At 57.2% G+C, this 14,955-nt stretch overlaps 1 protein-coding gene across 2 annotated transcripts; it reads right to left on the bottom strand.

Annotated features, from left to right (window-relative positions):
- Positions 1–8,129: 8,129 nt before the first annotated feature.
- Positions 8,130–14,722, bottom strand: SERINC2 (serine incorporator 2). 2 transcript variants are annotated; one of them, XM_034069413.1, is made up of 10 exons: positions 14,641–14,722; positions 11,358–11,519; positions 10,704–10,891; positions 10,528–10,607; positions 10,273–10,410; positions 9,993–10,162; positions 9,820–9,910; positions 9,553–9,688; positions 9,209–9,415; positions 8,130–8,802 (listed from the first exon to the last, which is right to left on the bottom strand). In XM_034069413.1, the coding sequence occupies exons 1-10, from the start codon at positions 14,677–14,679 to the stop codon at positions 8,664–8,666; spliced, it is 1,350 nt and encodes a 449-aa protein (XP_033925304.1). In that variant the 5' UTR covers positions 14,680–14,722; the 3' UTR covers positions 8,130–8,663. The 2 variants fall into 2 exon arrangements, with proteins under 2 accessions (XP_033925304.1, XP_033925305.1); XM_034069414.1 differs by lacking the exon at positions 14,641–14,722 and adding an exon at positions 13,000–13,222.
- Between the last annotated feature and the right edge of the window lie 233 nt (positions 14,723–14,955).

Here is a 14,955-nt window from a genome sequence, read left to right as displayed (position 1 = left end):
GGAATGGGACAGGTAGAGAAGCCATTTTTCCAAACACTCTCAGATATGGATTCCTCCCTTGGAAAACCGTCTGTCCTGGCCTCATCCAGCACCGAGGTGCAGGGAGCAGCCGCTGCTCTGAGGCTGGTTGGTAGCACCGCAATCTGCAGCTCCCAGCTGAGGACAGGAACATCAATGCTTTTTGCTTCAGCTGTTTTCCAAGTAAAATCCTAACTGGAAGAAGCCCCAGTGGCTCCCCAGGGTCCCAGCAGTATGAGTACAGCTCCTTGTCTCCGTGCCTGGGCTCACCCCAGTGTGGAAGCAGGGATAGGCTGGAGAACACGTCCTCCACGTCCCAGTCCTAGCTCCACGTGCTGCTGCACACCTCACAGACGCTCTTTTCCCCCTACCCCCATTTGTGGGGTGCACTCATCTGTCCCATTCCTGTAGTTAGAGTTTTCTTTGCTAATTCACCTCTGCAACTCACAGCTTTTCTCCTTCAAACACTGCCAGTAAATGCCTCTATCAGGTGCATCACAGGTGATGTGCTAGGGAGAAAAAGGATACCTGGCTCCAGATAAGAGGAAAATGAGCAGGAGCTTTTACACCCTGGACAACCACACATGTAAAGATGGATTTAGGGTTGAGGGCTTGGTTTGCCTTTGAAGAGCCTGTCAAGGAGTGCAGAAACCTCTGCATTGTTCCTGGTTTGTAGCAGATCAGAGACCTCCTTGCCAAGAGGATTTGGGCCTGCAGGATAAGGCAACTGAAGCACAGCAGCCTCAGCACTGCTGACCAGCCAGGCTGGGCAAAAGGCATTAGAAATGGTCCTTTCTGTCATGCCACAATGGAAGGATTCAGCAACATAAACTTCCCTGGTGCATCCACAGAACACAGCCTATGGACAGTGCCAGGCCTTGTGTTGTGAAAGCAGTGGCCAGGTTTCACCTCGAGCATCCCTCCTTGGATGCCTCCAGTGGCTGTACAAGCCCCACAGCAGCTCCTCAGGGGATGTAGGTTGGAAGTGGGGGACCTTTAAGGTCCTTTCCAAGCCAAATCGTTCCATGAATCTGTGATTTTTCAAGGCATTTGGTGGGACAGGAGCATCCTTTGTGCCTATGGGCAAAACCGAGGCAGCATTAAGGAGCAAATGCCCCTCTGCAAGGGAAACCCTTCCCAGCCCTGCTCCTGCACCCTTGGCTGAGCTGCCCTAGCAGAGGAGAGCAATGCAGCATCACTGCCCTCTGCCTCTGCTCCTCACCCCAGCGCTGGAAGGGGAAGGGGCCGAGATGCCCACGTGTTTGCTATTAAGCAGCACCAGCATTGCCAAGGATGGGTCCGCAAAGCCCAGGGAAGCAGAGCTGCCAACAGCATCGTCAGAAGTGTGTTCAGCATCCAACCCTGCCTGGCAGCCAAGCCTTGCTGGCTGGTCTAACGGCTTCCTTGGCTTCCCTGCTTAGTGTTGGTGGGTTTAAGAAGCAGAGCATCTCTGCAGGAAGCTGATGTGCTGCTGGCTCCCAACCTTCATGGGGGGGGGGGTTGGAAGCTCTGGGGATGGGCCCCTTAGGACAGATAATGGGGAAGTTTATTTGCAAGGGGGGGGGAAAGAAAGGCTTTTGATTACAGATGCTCATTGGTGCTCAGCGAGCAGGATAAAGGCGTTCTCTTTGGTGGAAGCTGAGCTCAAGGGTTTTATTTGTTGAGTGAGAACTCATTTTCTGTGGAAATAGTGTTTTCTGCTGGGAAGATAAGAAGTGATTTTAGGTCAGGAAAGTGTTTAGGTGGAAAATTCCTCCCTGGTTGGAAAGATTCCCCCAGTCTCCCTGGAGGATGTGGGGAGTCGGGAAGGGAAAAGGAGCAGCAAAGATTTAAACCCAGTATAAAAGAGGCTCTCAGCACATTCGTAAACTAGAACAGCTCCTTCACCATCACCCCAGGGACTTCATGGGAACCTAGATAGCTTGCAGAGTGGCAGATTGCATGTGGGTAGATCAGTATGGGAAGAGAAAGATATATATGGAGATCGACAGGATACAGAGACGTCAAGCTTGCGGTTCATCTTCCAGGAAAATAGCTGTGTCCTTTCTTCCTTATCCCTTCCACAGGGAAAACTTGGCCCAGAGTCACCGAAACGAGGGTGCAAAATCCTGTTTATGGGAAATCTGTGCTTATCCCAAGTTGGTTTATGCCACGTGGAAACCTGTTGTTCTAGGGCCACTAATATGGAATAGGAAGGTCAAGCAAGTCACTCAAAGGCAGGATTTCTCCCCATTTACATTGGCCAAGCTTTGAAACCTCCAAGGATGGAGATGCCCCTACCAGGGCTGCAGCATCCTCACGGTTTAGGCCCTCCTGGACCTCCCAACTCATAACTTAGAGCTAAGAAGAGTCTGGCTCCATCATCCATCATTTCTATCTGCCCTTCAAAGAGCTGTGGGCTGCTGGTAGGTCCCATCTTGGCCTTCTCTTCACTCAACTAAATAGGCTCCAAAGCCTTCCACGGTTGGAGTGGGGAGCTGCCATATATCTGCTGTCATTCTCTTTCCTTGGGGGGGATCTCTGCTCTCTCCAGAGGGTCCCCATGACCTCTTCTTCCAAGGAACACACCATAGGCTTGCACAGACTCTGTTTGCCACCCCTGGCAATGGGGAACGCAGGCACTGCTCACTCCTCCCCATGTTCCCAGTGCAGGAGCTGGGTCCCCTCAGTTTACAAGCACAAATCCCTTTGGCTTTGTTGTTCCCTTGTCCCAATGACAGCCAAGCAAATGGGGTCTGGTCCATGCAGAGCATCTCCCACCTGCAAGGAGATCTCCAGGCTGCTCTTTCCCTGCTCCCAGCCAGGTGTCCATGGTAAATCCCTGCTCCCTCAAGCCTGCTGGCCACCGGGCTTGCACCTAATCTGTTGCTGTCATTTCAGTTCATATTCCAGGCACTTCTCAAAGACACTTCAGTCATTTTCTTGGCTCTGGTCAAAGGAAGGAGTATAGAATGGGAAGATGAACGAAAAACCAGGTTCTTCCCATCAGAGCAATGTGCACAAGGGGCTCCTATGGGTGTGATTCCCAGCGCTTGGCTCCCAGAGTCTGTTTCCTGAAGCCTGGATATAGAGATGCCTTATACCTGACAGGAGGATGGAGCCAGGAGGGGCTGGGCTCTGCTGCCAAGGAACAAGGGATGGGACAAGAGGAAACGGCCTCAAGCTGCACCAGGGCAGGTTCAGATGGAGCTGAGGAACAATTCCTGCCCCACAGGGTGCTCAGGCATTGGAACAGGCTGCCCAGGGCAGGGCTGCAGGCACCGGCCCTGCAAGTGTGCACACACTGTGGGGACAAGGCCTCAGTGCTATGGGGCAGTGGTGGCCTTGGCAGTGCTGGGAATGGTTGGACTGGATGAGCTTGAAGGGCTTTTCCAACCCATTTGCTTCCATGACTCTCTGCTGAGCCCTGCATCCCGCAAGCACTGCAGGAACCCTTCTGACCTACAAGGCCAGCTCTGCAAACTGCTGCTTATGGCCTATAAGGGATGGTGGCATTGAGTGGAGAAGAGGCCACCAAAGCACATGTTATAGGAGACAGCAGCAGAGCCCCGCTGGCTGCAGGGACCACCCAGGGCCCTCCTGGTCTCCAGGTGCAGCATCCCAAGGAGTTAGCAAGACAACAACCCATAGAAGGGGGGAATGAAGGAAATGGAAGGTTTTCCCCCAGTTTGTCTAGCCCTATTCCAAAAATCCCTTAACAAATCCATGCATCTGGCAGATGAGAACATGGCTTTTATTGTCCCGGTGTAAGGGGGCTGTGACAGCTCTGCCTGCGTGGGGAAGGAGGGAGGCAAGTCTGCAGGGCTGAGTCACAGCCATCATTACATTAAATAGCACATAGGGAAGACAGGACAGCCAAACTTGCTGCTGTCCATGGACATCCCGATCCGTGGCTATAAACCAGGCCTTGTTTTCCAGCTCTATCATTTGATTCAGTAAAAACCACCTTATTTCTTCCCTCTCTCATTGTGCCTTCCTCAACCAAGCACTCCTGGGTGGAGGTAAAGGATAATTGTTGCCTGCTTTATTTCTTCTAAGCTCTGCTCAATCACAGGAGTCACACAATGGGTGATGAACACGTTCCTGAGGATGGAAGGGGGGTTATTTAAAGCGAAACTATGATTCACCCTCAAATTTTCCATTCAAAGTGCTTCAGAACTTGGAATTCTATGGGGAACAAAGACCTTGCAGCCACATTGCCTACAAAGACAAGATACTGGAGTGATTTGGGCTGTGACCTCAGACAGACCCAAGAGCTGCTCATAGGAAACCTGATGGATTCAGGTGTATCCTGGCTTTCATAGAGACACCCACAGTGAGGTGTGTGCATTGCTGGGTTCACTCATCCTACGGGATCCATCCTGCTGCTCCTTGACAGTGTTATTCTAAGAAGGGGCAATTTCTCTGTTGGCTCAGCCCATTTAACAGCACTTGGCCTTTACAAAGCTTTTCTAAGTGGTGTCTTTATGGTCTTCTACACTGACAGGTTTTTAACAGCCCTTAATGAGCCAAACTATGGGAATCTTTAAGGATTCCTTCCCACTTGCCTTCCAGCCCCTCCTGCTTCTCATTTTCCACTCAGCCTCCTTTGCTCTGGGATGTCCCCGGGATGGAGGAATCAAGGAGTCATGGAATGGTTTGTGTTGGAAGGACCTTAAAGCTCATCCAGCTCCAACCCCTGCCATGGGCAGGGACCCCTTCCACTGGAGCAGCTGCTCCAAGCCCCTGTGTCCAACCTGGCCTTGAGCACTGCCAGGGATGGATCCATCCAGGAGCAAATTGGTTTCCCATCTGGGTAAGCATCTCCCTGCCCAGGGGACTTAATGCCTGGTGAAGAAGTGACTGTGCCTCTCTGAGCATACGTGAACCAGGCTGGAGGGATGGAGAAGGTCAGCGGGAGGGTGACTGCAGGGTGAGGACCAGCAGTGGGACATCACGTCCCAGCCAGGAGCATTGGGACATCCCTGCTGCTCAGCTCACATCCCTGGGGCCATGCTCACCCCCACCGTGACCCAGCTGCAAACAAGACAACCCTTATTTATCTCTTTTTCTGTTTAAATACCAGGTTTGGGGTTTTTTACCCCAGAACAACGTCTACAAAGCTGCAGCATCCCGTGTGTGCTACAGCAGCACGTGTTGGGATGGGGTTAGCTGGGGCAAGGCTGCTCCGCTGCCTTAGGGAGCTGCAGGGATACAGCCTGTTCCCACTCCCATCAGTGGTATTTATAGATGCAGATGTTTCTCTAGCAGCAGGGTTCAAGCTCCATGGGTTTATTTCTTTCCTCCTGAATCCCTGTCTTCCTTCACATCCCTCTTGCTCTTCAAAGCACTGCTGAGGGCAGAGGAAGCAGCTCCAGACACCAGTGGGGAGGCAGCACAATCACTGCCCGCTCTGGGGCTCGGTGGGTTGAGGTGCCCCCATGCAACAACAAGGGCATAAACCCTGGCCCATGGGAGCCACAGCAGCCCCATTGCAGCCAGTGCAGTGATTACCTGAGGGCAGGGATGGGGCTGAGCAGAGGGACAGGTCCCAGTGCCTCACACAGCAGCAAACCTCAGCCCAGAGGATGCTTGGTCCATGCATTTGCAGCACAAAACAGGGATACTGGGGGCTAAGTGGTGCTGGGCTGGTGGCTCCCCATTGCACTGTGGCTTTGCTCCCATCGGAGAGGTCCTTTCCCCAGGGCAGGGCTCAGCCCTGAGCCTGCCCATGGCCACAGTGCTCACACACACACTGAGTAGCCCTCAGAGATGATGCTTGCCCACAAGCCCTGGTTTCACCCCCCTGCTTGGCTTATTCCCCTTCCTGCTTTAACCCCAGCATCCTCCTGCCCCAGCTGAACACCCTGGGGAGGGGAAGGGAACAGACCCCCGCAATGACCCCGTGCCCACGGGGGCAGCGCCGGGTGATGCTGCCGCTGCCTCCAGGCGTTATCTTCGGGGCTGGGCCCTGGCTTGGCTCCACAGTTCATTAGAGCGGCTCCAGCTGGGGGGGGGCTGGGAATGCTGCGGCTTCCATGGGGATTCCCCCCAGCCCCCCCCCCCTCCCCCCCCCCCGGTGCCTTCGGGCAATCAGTTATGGAAACGCTTTCCCCTCCTTTCTGAGCGGGGCTGCGTCAGGGTCACAGCCTGGGGTGGATGGAAGGGACCTTAAAGCTCCTCCAGCTCCAACCCCTGCCACAGGCAGGGACCCCTTCCACTGGAGCAGCTGCTCCAAGCCCCTGTGTCCAACCTGGCCTTGAGCACTGCCAGGGATGGGGCAGCCACAGCTTCTCTGGGCACCCTGTGCCAGCGCCTCAGCACCCTCACAGGGAACAGCTTCTGCCTCAGAGCTCAGCTCAGTCTCCCCTCAGGCAGGTTCAAGCCATTCCCCTTCGCCTGTTCCTCTCTTCACATCTGGGGCTCTGGGTGCCCCCATCACTAAACCCGTTCATGACCCATCCAAGCAGCTCCAGGGCGGCTCCATCCCCACCCATGGCTTTAAATTCAGTTCAATTGGTGCTCACCGGTCCCTGTTGTAAAGCAAACCGGTGCCTGGGCTGCCCGATGCTCCCGTGTTATAGCCAATGTTCCCCCGTAGCCAACATTCTGAGACGGCCCCTCCCCAGAGACAGCAATTTAGAGCAATTAGAGCCACATTGGAGCTAATTAAAGCCAACACAAGAGAGACGCGGAGTGAGGGCAAGGGGAGGTCACCGAGGGGCTGCGAGGGCTGGAGCAGCTCAGCTCTGGAGCCAGGCTGAGAGAGCTGGGTTGGGGCAGTCTGGACAAGGGGAGACCTGAGAGCAGCTCCAGTGCCTAAAGGGGCTGCAGGGAAGCTGGAGAGGGGCTTGGGACAGATGGTGCAGGATGCAGTGTGCTGGGTGCAGGTTGAATGATGCAGAGCACAGGGTGCAGGGTGCCACACTCAGGTTGCACTGCAAAGGGAGCAGGATGCAGGGTGCAAAGTACAGCTTAGAGATACAATATGCATGGTGCAGAATGCAGGGTGCATGGTGCATGATGCAGGGTGCAGAATGCAGGGTTCTGGGTGCAGGGAGCAGGGTGCATGATGCGGGTGCAGAGTACAGCTTAGAGATACAATATGCATGGTCCAAGGTGCAAGGTGCATGATGCAGAGTGCATGGAGCAAGGTGCATGATGCAGGGTGCACAGTACAGCTTAGAGATACAATATGCATGGTCCAGGGTGCAGGTTGCAGGGTGCAGAATGCAGGGTGCATGGAGCAGGGTGCATGGTGCATGATGCAGGGTGCAGACTACAGCTTAGAGGTATAATATGCATGGTCAAGAGTGCATGGAGCAGGGTGCAGGGGGCAGGGTGCTGGGTGCATGGAGCAGGTTGCAGGGTGCAGGGTCCATGATGCAGGATGCATGATGCAGGGTGCAGGGTGCATGGAGCAGGGTGCGGGGTGCAGGGTGCAGGGTGCATGGAGCAGGGTGCAGGGTGCTGGGTGCATGGAGCAGGTTGCAGGGTTCGGGGTCCATGATGCAGGATGCATGATGCAGGGTGCAGACTACAGCTTAGAGATATAATATGCATGGTCAAGAGTGCATGGAGCAGGGTGCATGGAGCAGGGTGCATGGAGCAGGGTGCAGTGTGTCGGGTGCACCGCAGCGTGTGCCTCTAGCGCCCCCTCGTGGCTCAGGGCTGTCCTTGTCCGTCCCCGCCTGCTCCCGGGGTGCTCAACGGGCGCCTCCTGCCCCACGGCTGCTGCAGAACAGGGACCCCCGGCACAGGGCGCACCCCGCATGGGACACAGCCCAGCACAGCGTGTGCCCACCACGGTGCCACCCCAGCCCCATGTGCCCATGGGCACAGAGTGCACCCCCCTGTGCTGTGTGCACCCCTATCCGTGTGCAGCCCCTCCATGCTGTGCACCCCATGCTGTGCTCTCCAGCATCACCACCAGCACTCGGGGTACCCCAGGCTGGCAGCAGGGTCCAGGGCTCTGGGCTGCTGTGATGCAGTGATGCCCCCCCCCCCCCCCCCAACCTGCACCCCCAGGGCAGCAGCGGTGCCCTCACCCCGGTGTCAGGGCTTGTTTAATCCATCCCTTTTCCTCCACCTCCCAGCATCTGTCAGGAAAGACCCCACAAGGCCACATGTGATGGGTTTATTCCAAACAAGACTTTATTACTAAGGAAACCCAACCTGTGCTCCAGGGAGGAGCAGGGACTGTCCTGCCATGGGATGGGTGGGCAGGAGAGCCCTGGAAGAGCTGGGGCCATCACCATGGCTGGGGGATGCAGTGGGACATCTGCCTCCAGCCACGATCCCTGAGGCCCATTCTCATCCAGGCTCTTTGGGGAGGGAACACCAGGTCCTGGGTCCTGGCACATGGCAGCTCCCCCTCCAAAAGGCACCATGGTCCTGAGGCTCCAAGTGAGCTGGTGCCACCAAACCCTCCCAAGGCAAAGCAGGGCGTCCGCTAGGAGAGGAGGGGATGGAGCACCCCCAAAGGCACTAAACAAGCATGAAAAGAGAAGTGCTTCAAAACCATCCTCAAGTCTTCCTCAGCTGATTTCCAGTGCTTGGCACTTCATCCCTTTCAAATGAAACCAAAAGACCTCCCACAAGGCACAGCCCAACGAGGAGCAAGGACACGACGGCTCCAACCCAGCACCAGGATGCTCGGGGCCACCTCAGCTGAAGTCTCGGTCCGGCAGCACCAGAGGAGCCACCAAGGTCCAGAGGTAGAGCAGGAGCCCAGCCCAGCTGGAGCTGATCTTCACCCACACAGCGGTCCAGGGGCTCGACAGCATCCGCAAGCTCTCATCCGGCCTGCAATCCCAAACAGCATCAGCCCCCATCACCCTGCATCCCAAGCACAGTCACTGTGCTGCGGAGGGAAGGATGCTGCAAGCACCAAGCCATGGGGGCAACACAAAGAACAGAGGGGAGAGCGGAGAAGCCACATCCTGTGGCTCCCCACAGCTTGTCCAAGGGATGTGACCCCATTGGTGCAGCTATAGCACCCCCAGGGCTGGGTCCTGGCTCCCCTCACATCATCCCAAAGGATGCAGCAGGGAGCCGGTGAGCCCAGGCACAACCTGCCATAGGCAGCACTAAGCAGAAGCACTGATAATGGTGCACATGAAGTGGGCTCTCACGCAGATGGACCTCAGCAACCAGCTCTGCCCAGGGCAGGAGCAGGGAGGGCATCGGGAGAAGGGGTTGCTCTGCCCACCTGTACCAGTTGGTGAGGGTCATCATGATGTAGAGGGCAGCGAGGAGGAGGCAGAGGTGGAAGAAGGTGTAGTTGTAGGACACCCCATCCTGCTCGTTGTCATAGGCACGATGCTCCCCATGCTCCACAGCCTCAGCGCCCGCCCCGGCTGTGCTCTCCTCTGTCAGCATCAGCTTGTTCACCTCGGGGTGGTCAGAGGAGCGGATGCTGCAGGGACAGGAGGCTCATGGATGCTGTGATCCCTGCTCCAGCATCGCCTGTTGCCTAAGAGACTCCCTGTGTCCCCCTGCTCTGGGCAGACAGAGGAGTGATGCAGTCCCCCCGGGCACCAGCCAAGTCCTCACCTGATGAAGAGGGTGCAGAGGATGAAGATTATGAGCCCCACGATGCTCGGGGCATCCCACCAGGTTGTCAGTGGCTGGGTGGATGTCGCTGAGCTGGTGCTGTTCCTCACCAGCAGTGTGGGGTTACAGGCCTGGCCTGGGGGGGAACGGGACACACAGGGGGTTCAGCACCTTTCCCCAGCACACAGAGACCCAGGGGGGCAAAGCAGCCACCACAGTGGGTGCCCCATGTATCCTCCTCCCAAACCAGGGCCGCATCCTGCTTACTTGGTACATTGGCCAAAGCAGCCCAGGTGATGTAGATGGTGTAAAGGGTGATGAGGGATGCCTGGAGCAGCCCCGAGTGCGGCTGAGCCTCCTGCAAACACAACCACGGGTGCTCAGCGCTGGTCCTGGACCCCACAGTGAAATGGCCACCATGGCCCTCCCCATCCCCTCACCTGGATCTTGGGCAGTATGGACACAGCAGAGACGATGAGGCAGAGGATGAGGTTGATGCTGATGAGGACCTTGCCCTCCGTGCAGCCCTTGGGCTTGGTGTAGTAGATGTAGAGCAGCACTACGGCTGCGATGGAGGCGGCATAGAAGATGGAAGTGATGGTGCAGAGGGCTGGGGGAGGAACCGAACAGGAAAGGGGCTGGAGCAGAGCCCCCCATCCCCACCAGCTCCAGGAGGAGCTTCCTCATCCCTAAGCCCTGCCTGGTGCCACCCATACCCACCTGCATACCAGCCCTTGGCATTGCTCTCGCCTGCATTGCGCAGCCACAGCTGGCTCCAGGAGTGGGCGAAGTCGATGAGGAGGAGGAGCTGGATGAGGATGAAGAGGAAGGAGCCGACCACACCGAAGTAAAACCAGACTTGAGAGAGGAGCAAACCCAGTTAAGAGCAGGGAAAAGGGGGAGCTGGGCACAGGGGCACCCAGCAGTGGGGCTGCTGAGCCCAGCGATGCCAGCAGAGCAGGGGCAGCTCCTCACCCGAGGTGAAGGCACCATCAGGGATGTAGAAGGCCCCCACTGTGATCCCCACCAGCAGCAGGAACTTGAAGAACCAGAAGCTGTGGGAGGAGAGAGGAGGCCCAGTCTGGAGCTGGAACCCAGCTCCCAGGGAAGGGGGGGTCTGGTCCATCCCCCCCCCAGGGATGAAGGCTCACCCATTCTGCACAGCAGCCCGCGGGTCCTTGCTGCTGCGCACACACACCATGAGGATGGCAAAGAGGAAGAAGAAGGCAGCCATGGCGAAGCCCATGCGGTACACAGCCTTGAGGCCCAGGAAGCTGCTGCAGTCAACGTGGGTCTGGACCCCCAGCACTGACCCACTGCCTTCACAGAAGCCGGGGAGCTGCAATGGGAATGGGAGGGTGAGCATCACCCCAGCATCCTGCACCCACCACGGTCCCCGGTGCCATCAGTGATGCCCATGACTGTTCCAATGCCATTCATAAAGCATGCTGTTGGCCTGCTTGGGGACAGCACTGGAGTGACACAGCTAAAACCATCAGCATTTCCCATAACCATTCCATGATTCTATGACTTGCAAGTCACTTGGCCAGTTGAACCCAAAAAATGGGACGTAGGAAACTTCCATGGGAAAACATGGAAATGCATGAAATGATCCCACTGCATCTTCCCCTGTGTGGAAAATCAGGGCCAGTAACACCTCTCCCAGTGAGATGCTCGGGGGAAAAGGGCACAGAAGCAACATCATGTCCCAAACCTTCACTTTGTGATTCAGCCTCATGTACCCACCATGAGCTGAACTTCTCCCCGATGGTGACCAAGCCCAGCAGCATCCAGGGGTTATTTACCTTGTGCAGCTCCTTCTCCACACCAGGGATTATCATAATGATGGACACGAGGGTGCCGAGGAAGAGGAAGAAGGTGAAGATGAGGCGGGAGATGGTGGAGTTCTTGGCCGAGGGGCAGCAGCCGCAGAGCAGACATGGTGCAGAGCCACAGAGGCAGGACACCTGCAACAAGAGCATCCTGTATCAGAGGGGTGGAGAACAACCCCAAAGCACATGCCCAGGTTGGACCATATGGAGATCTGCCCAGGGATGCACACCATTGCTTAGAGCTCCTCCCAGCATTGCAGCCTGCAGGACCCCATGGAAATGGTCCCAAATCCCCCCAAAAGGTTGATGACAACCAGAAATGCTGCAGGAACAGGTTCACTCCAACACCAGGAGTCCTGGAGACATCTTTTCTGCTCCCCAACTTGGATATTTACCCACCTATTTCATAGAGTCACAGAACCATGGGATGGTTTGGGTTGAAGGGACCTTAAAGCTCCTCCAGCTCCAACCCCTGCCACAGGCAGGGACCCCTTCCACTGGAGCAGCTGCTCCAAGCCCCTGTGTCCAACCTGGCCTTGAGCACTGCCAGGGATGGGGCAGCCACAGCTTCTCTGGGCACCCTGTGCCAGAGCCTCAGCACCCTCCCAGGGAACAGCTTCTGCCTCAGAGCTCAGCTCAGTCTCCCCTCAGGCAGGTTCAAGCCATTCCCCTTGGCCTGTCCCTACATCCCTTGTCCCAAGCCCCTCTCCATGTTTCCTGCAGCCCCTTTAGGCCCTGGAGCTGCTCTCAGGTCCCACCTCTCCATCCTGATGCAGGTCCCTGAGCCACCATGCTGTGTGGTCAAGCTTTTTCATGGCTCCTGGTTACTACCTTGGATATCCATCCCTGCTCTCAGCTGCTTTGCACACACACTGCCTGGGCACCTCTTGATTTCAGCCTTTCTCTTTCAAAAGCAATGGGTTAAGAGCAAGGGAAACCCTGCCCTGTTAAAGCAGCGCTGGCCACGCTCTCATCCATCTCCTTTAAAGACTTCCAAAGGCATCCTTACACCAAAAGGCAGCCTGTGGTGAGGAGGAACCTTCAGGCTCCAGGCACTGCAGATGAAAGGCTGTTCTCTCCAGTTCCACCATTGGCTTCCTCATGGAACCCAGCTCATCTCCAGCACAACTCACACCTGAGGGCTGCTGTGCTCCCTCCTCTGCCTGCAGGCTGGGGGAGCATGGATGGCAATGGACAAGCACTGCTCACCCAGCCAGGGTACCACAACAGCATGAACCCAACACCCCCCCAACAACAACACCCCGACTACACCAGCTCAACAACCCCACCCCAAGCTGCCCTCACCCTGGCAAACCCAGGGCTGCAGAGCCTGAATCAACCCAAAGCAATGCAGAGCAACCAGTTCTTATCTCCAGTTCAATTAATGACCAGCTGGTTAATCAGTACTGAGCCCATGGGGTCAGGCACAGGCTGGTGGCTCTCCTGCCTGGCTTTGTGTTGGCACCATGAGGCTGACAGTCCCCATGAGCTGCCCAAACCATGCTGGAGGGCTGCACGAGCCTCCAGGACTGCCATTGCCATAGGCAGCCTTCTGCTGGCATCACCAACCCCATCCCATAAGGAGGTGTTATGGGACCAACCCCATAACACCAACCCCATCCCATCAGGAAGGCAGCTTGAGGTGACCGTTCCACTCATGGCAGGGGTGGGCAGAGTCTGGCAAAGCTTTGGAGGCAGAGAAAGGGAAGGAGTTGGTGTCTGCTGCCAGGTTTCACTCGGGAAGAGCTTGTAGGGACCGGTTTGAAGAGGTGGCTGAGCAATCCGGTGCTGTTAGACCCAAATGATGCAGGCTCGACCAGGAGTTAGCTCAGGTTCTCCTGTTGAAAACCACACAGATTTCGGGGGGGTTTGGTTTGGTTATTGTGGTTATTTGTGGGTTTCCAGTTCAGAATGAGCTAAAGCATCCCATGAATGAACCAGAGCCACTGAAGGAACAGGAGAATTAAACCTACAAGGAAGTCCCTGCCCTACATAGCAAGGCCCTGCCCTGTTTACCGAGTCCCTGCCCATGGCAGAGGGTTGGAACTGGATGAGCTTTAAGGTCCCCTCCAACCCAAACCACTCTGTGATGCTATGGCCTGAACCAGAATAGCTTTTTTGGGGACAAATATCCAGAATTAGGCCAGAAACCTCCCAGTCCTGCTCCAGAGGCACTCACGGCTTTTCCAATACCTGCCCATAAGGAAAACTATCAGCCATGTGTCACACACAGGTCCTGCTGCCACCCCCCCCACAATGGGCCTTTCAAAGGCTCCTGTTGGTGAACCGTCCCCAGCTTTGAGGTCAGGTTGCACAACCGGCCCCATTCCCAGGTTTCCAGGCTCTGGGATTGGCTCCGCAGCCCTGGCCCTGTGCCCGCAGGTAAGGCAACAACAGGAAAGGCAACACCGGCCACGGAGCTGCCTGCGTCACCCTGAGATGTGCACCCTGCCCTGGGCCATGACACCCACACTGAGCTGCTGCTCTTACTGCATCCCCTGGCAGGACCCATCCGCTCAGCATCACATGGGTGCAGCAGGACCCGCATCCCCAGTGTATTAGGGAAGGGGGGCCAGGACCCCCTGACTCCCCCCAGCGCAGCAGGGCATCACTCCTCCAGCTCCCATATCCCCAAGTGCACCGGGATCCACCTCTCCAAGCACTTTCAGACTCCATACCCCTCGACCACAACACTCACGAGCCCCAGAGTTATCTGGGGTGAACCCTCTGGTCTACCTTGGGCTCTCCTGGGTGCAGTGAGCTGCCTGCTCCAGGGGTCACCTGCATCCGGCCATGTACACAGGTGTCCCTGTATGCCTCGTGTTCATAGGGCCCCATCCCCTCTGGGGTCCCCTGTACACCCCATGTGCACAGGACACATCTGCCGCATGTCCCCTGTATCCTCCGCGTACACAGCTCTGCATCCCCTTGGTGTTCCCGTGTTCACAGGGCTCCATCCCCTCAGGGGTCCCCTGTATCCCCCGTATACACAGGAGTGCATCCCAATAGGAGTCGCTGCATCCCCCGGTACCCCCCTCTGCACCACCCGGGCTCCCCTCTTACCCCCCCGATCTCCTCCACCCCTTTGCCTGTAGCGGGGCCCATCCTCGGGGCACCCCCGGCGCTCCCGGCGCCTCCCCCTCCACCCGCACCGACAGCGATCACCCCGCTCCGGTCCGCTCCCCCTGCGCATCCTCCCGGTGCCCCCCCCGGTGCCCCCCCCGGTGCCCCCCCAGCCCCGGCTGGGGGCACTCACGCAGCTGAGCAGGGAGCAGACCCCCAGGCAGGCCCCCATGGTGCGGCCCCGGCCCCGGCCCCGCTCCGGCCGCTGGCTCCGCCCGGAGCCTTCGCTCCCTCCCCCGGGGCGGGTCCTGCCATCCATGAACACACACACACACCCCCCGGAGCCTCCCTCACCGGGCACTGCCGACGGGACCCGATCGGGGGTGTCTCGGGATGGGGGGGTCAGGGAACCAGGGGATGGGGTGGGTTGAAGGGGACTTAAAGCTCCTCCAGCTCCAACCACGGGCAGGGACCCCTTCCACTGGAGCAGCTGCTCGGGGGGGACAAC

The sequence above is a fragment of the Melopsittacus undulatus genome, chromosome 14, assembly GCF_012275295.1.
Source record: "Melopsittacus undulatus isolate bMelUnd1 chromosome 14, bMelUnd1.mat.Z, whole genome shotgun sequence".
NCBI classification, from domain to species: Eukaryota; Metazoa; Chordata; class Aves; order Psittaciformes; family Psittaculidae; genus Melopsittacus; species Melopsittacus undulatus.
The sequence above is the reverse complement of the archived record's forward strand: the minus strand, read 5'-3'. Positions and strand labels throughout refer to the sequence as shown.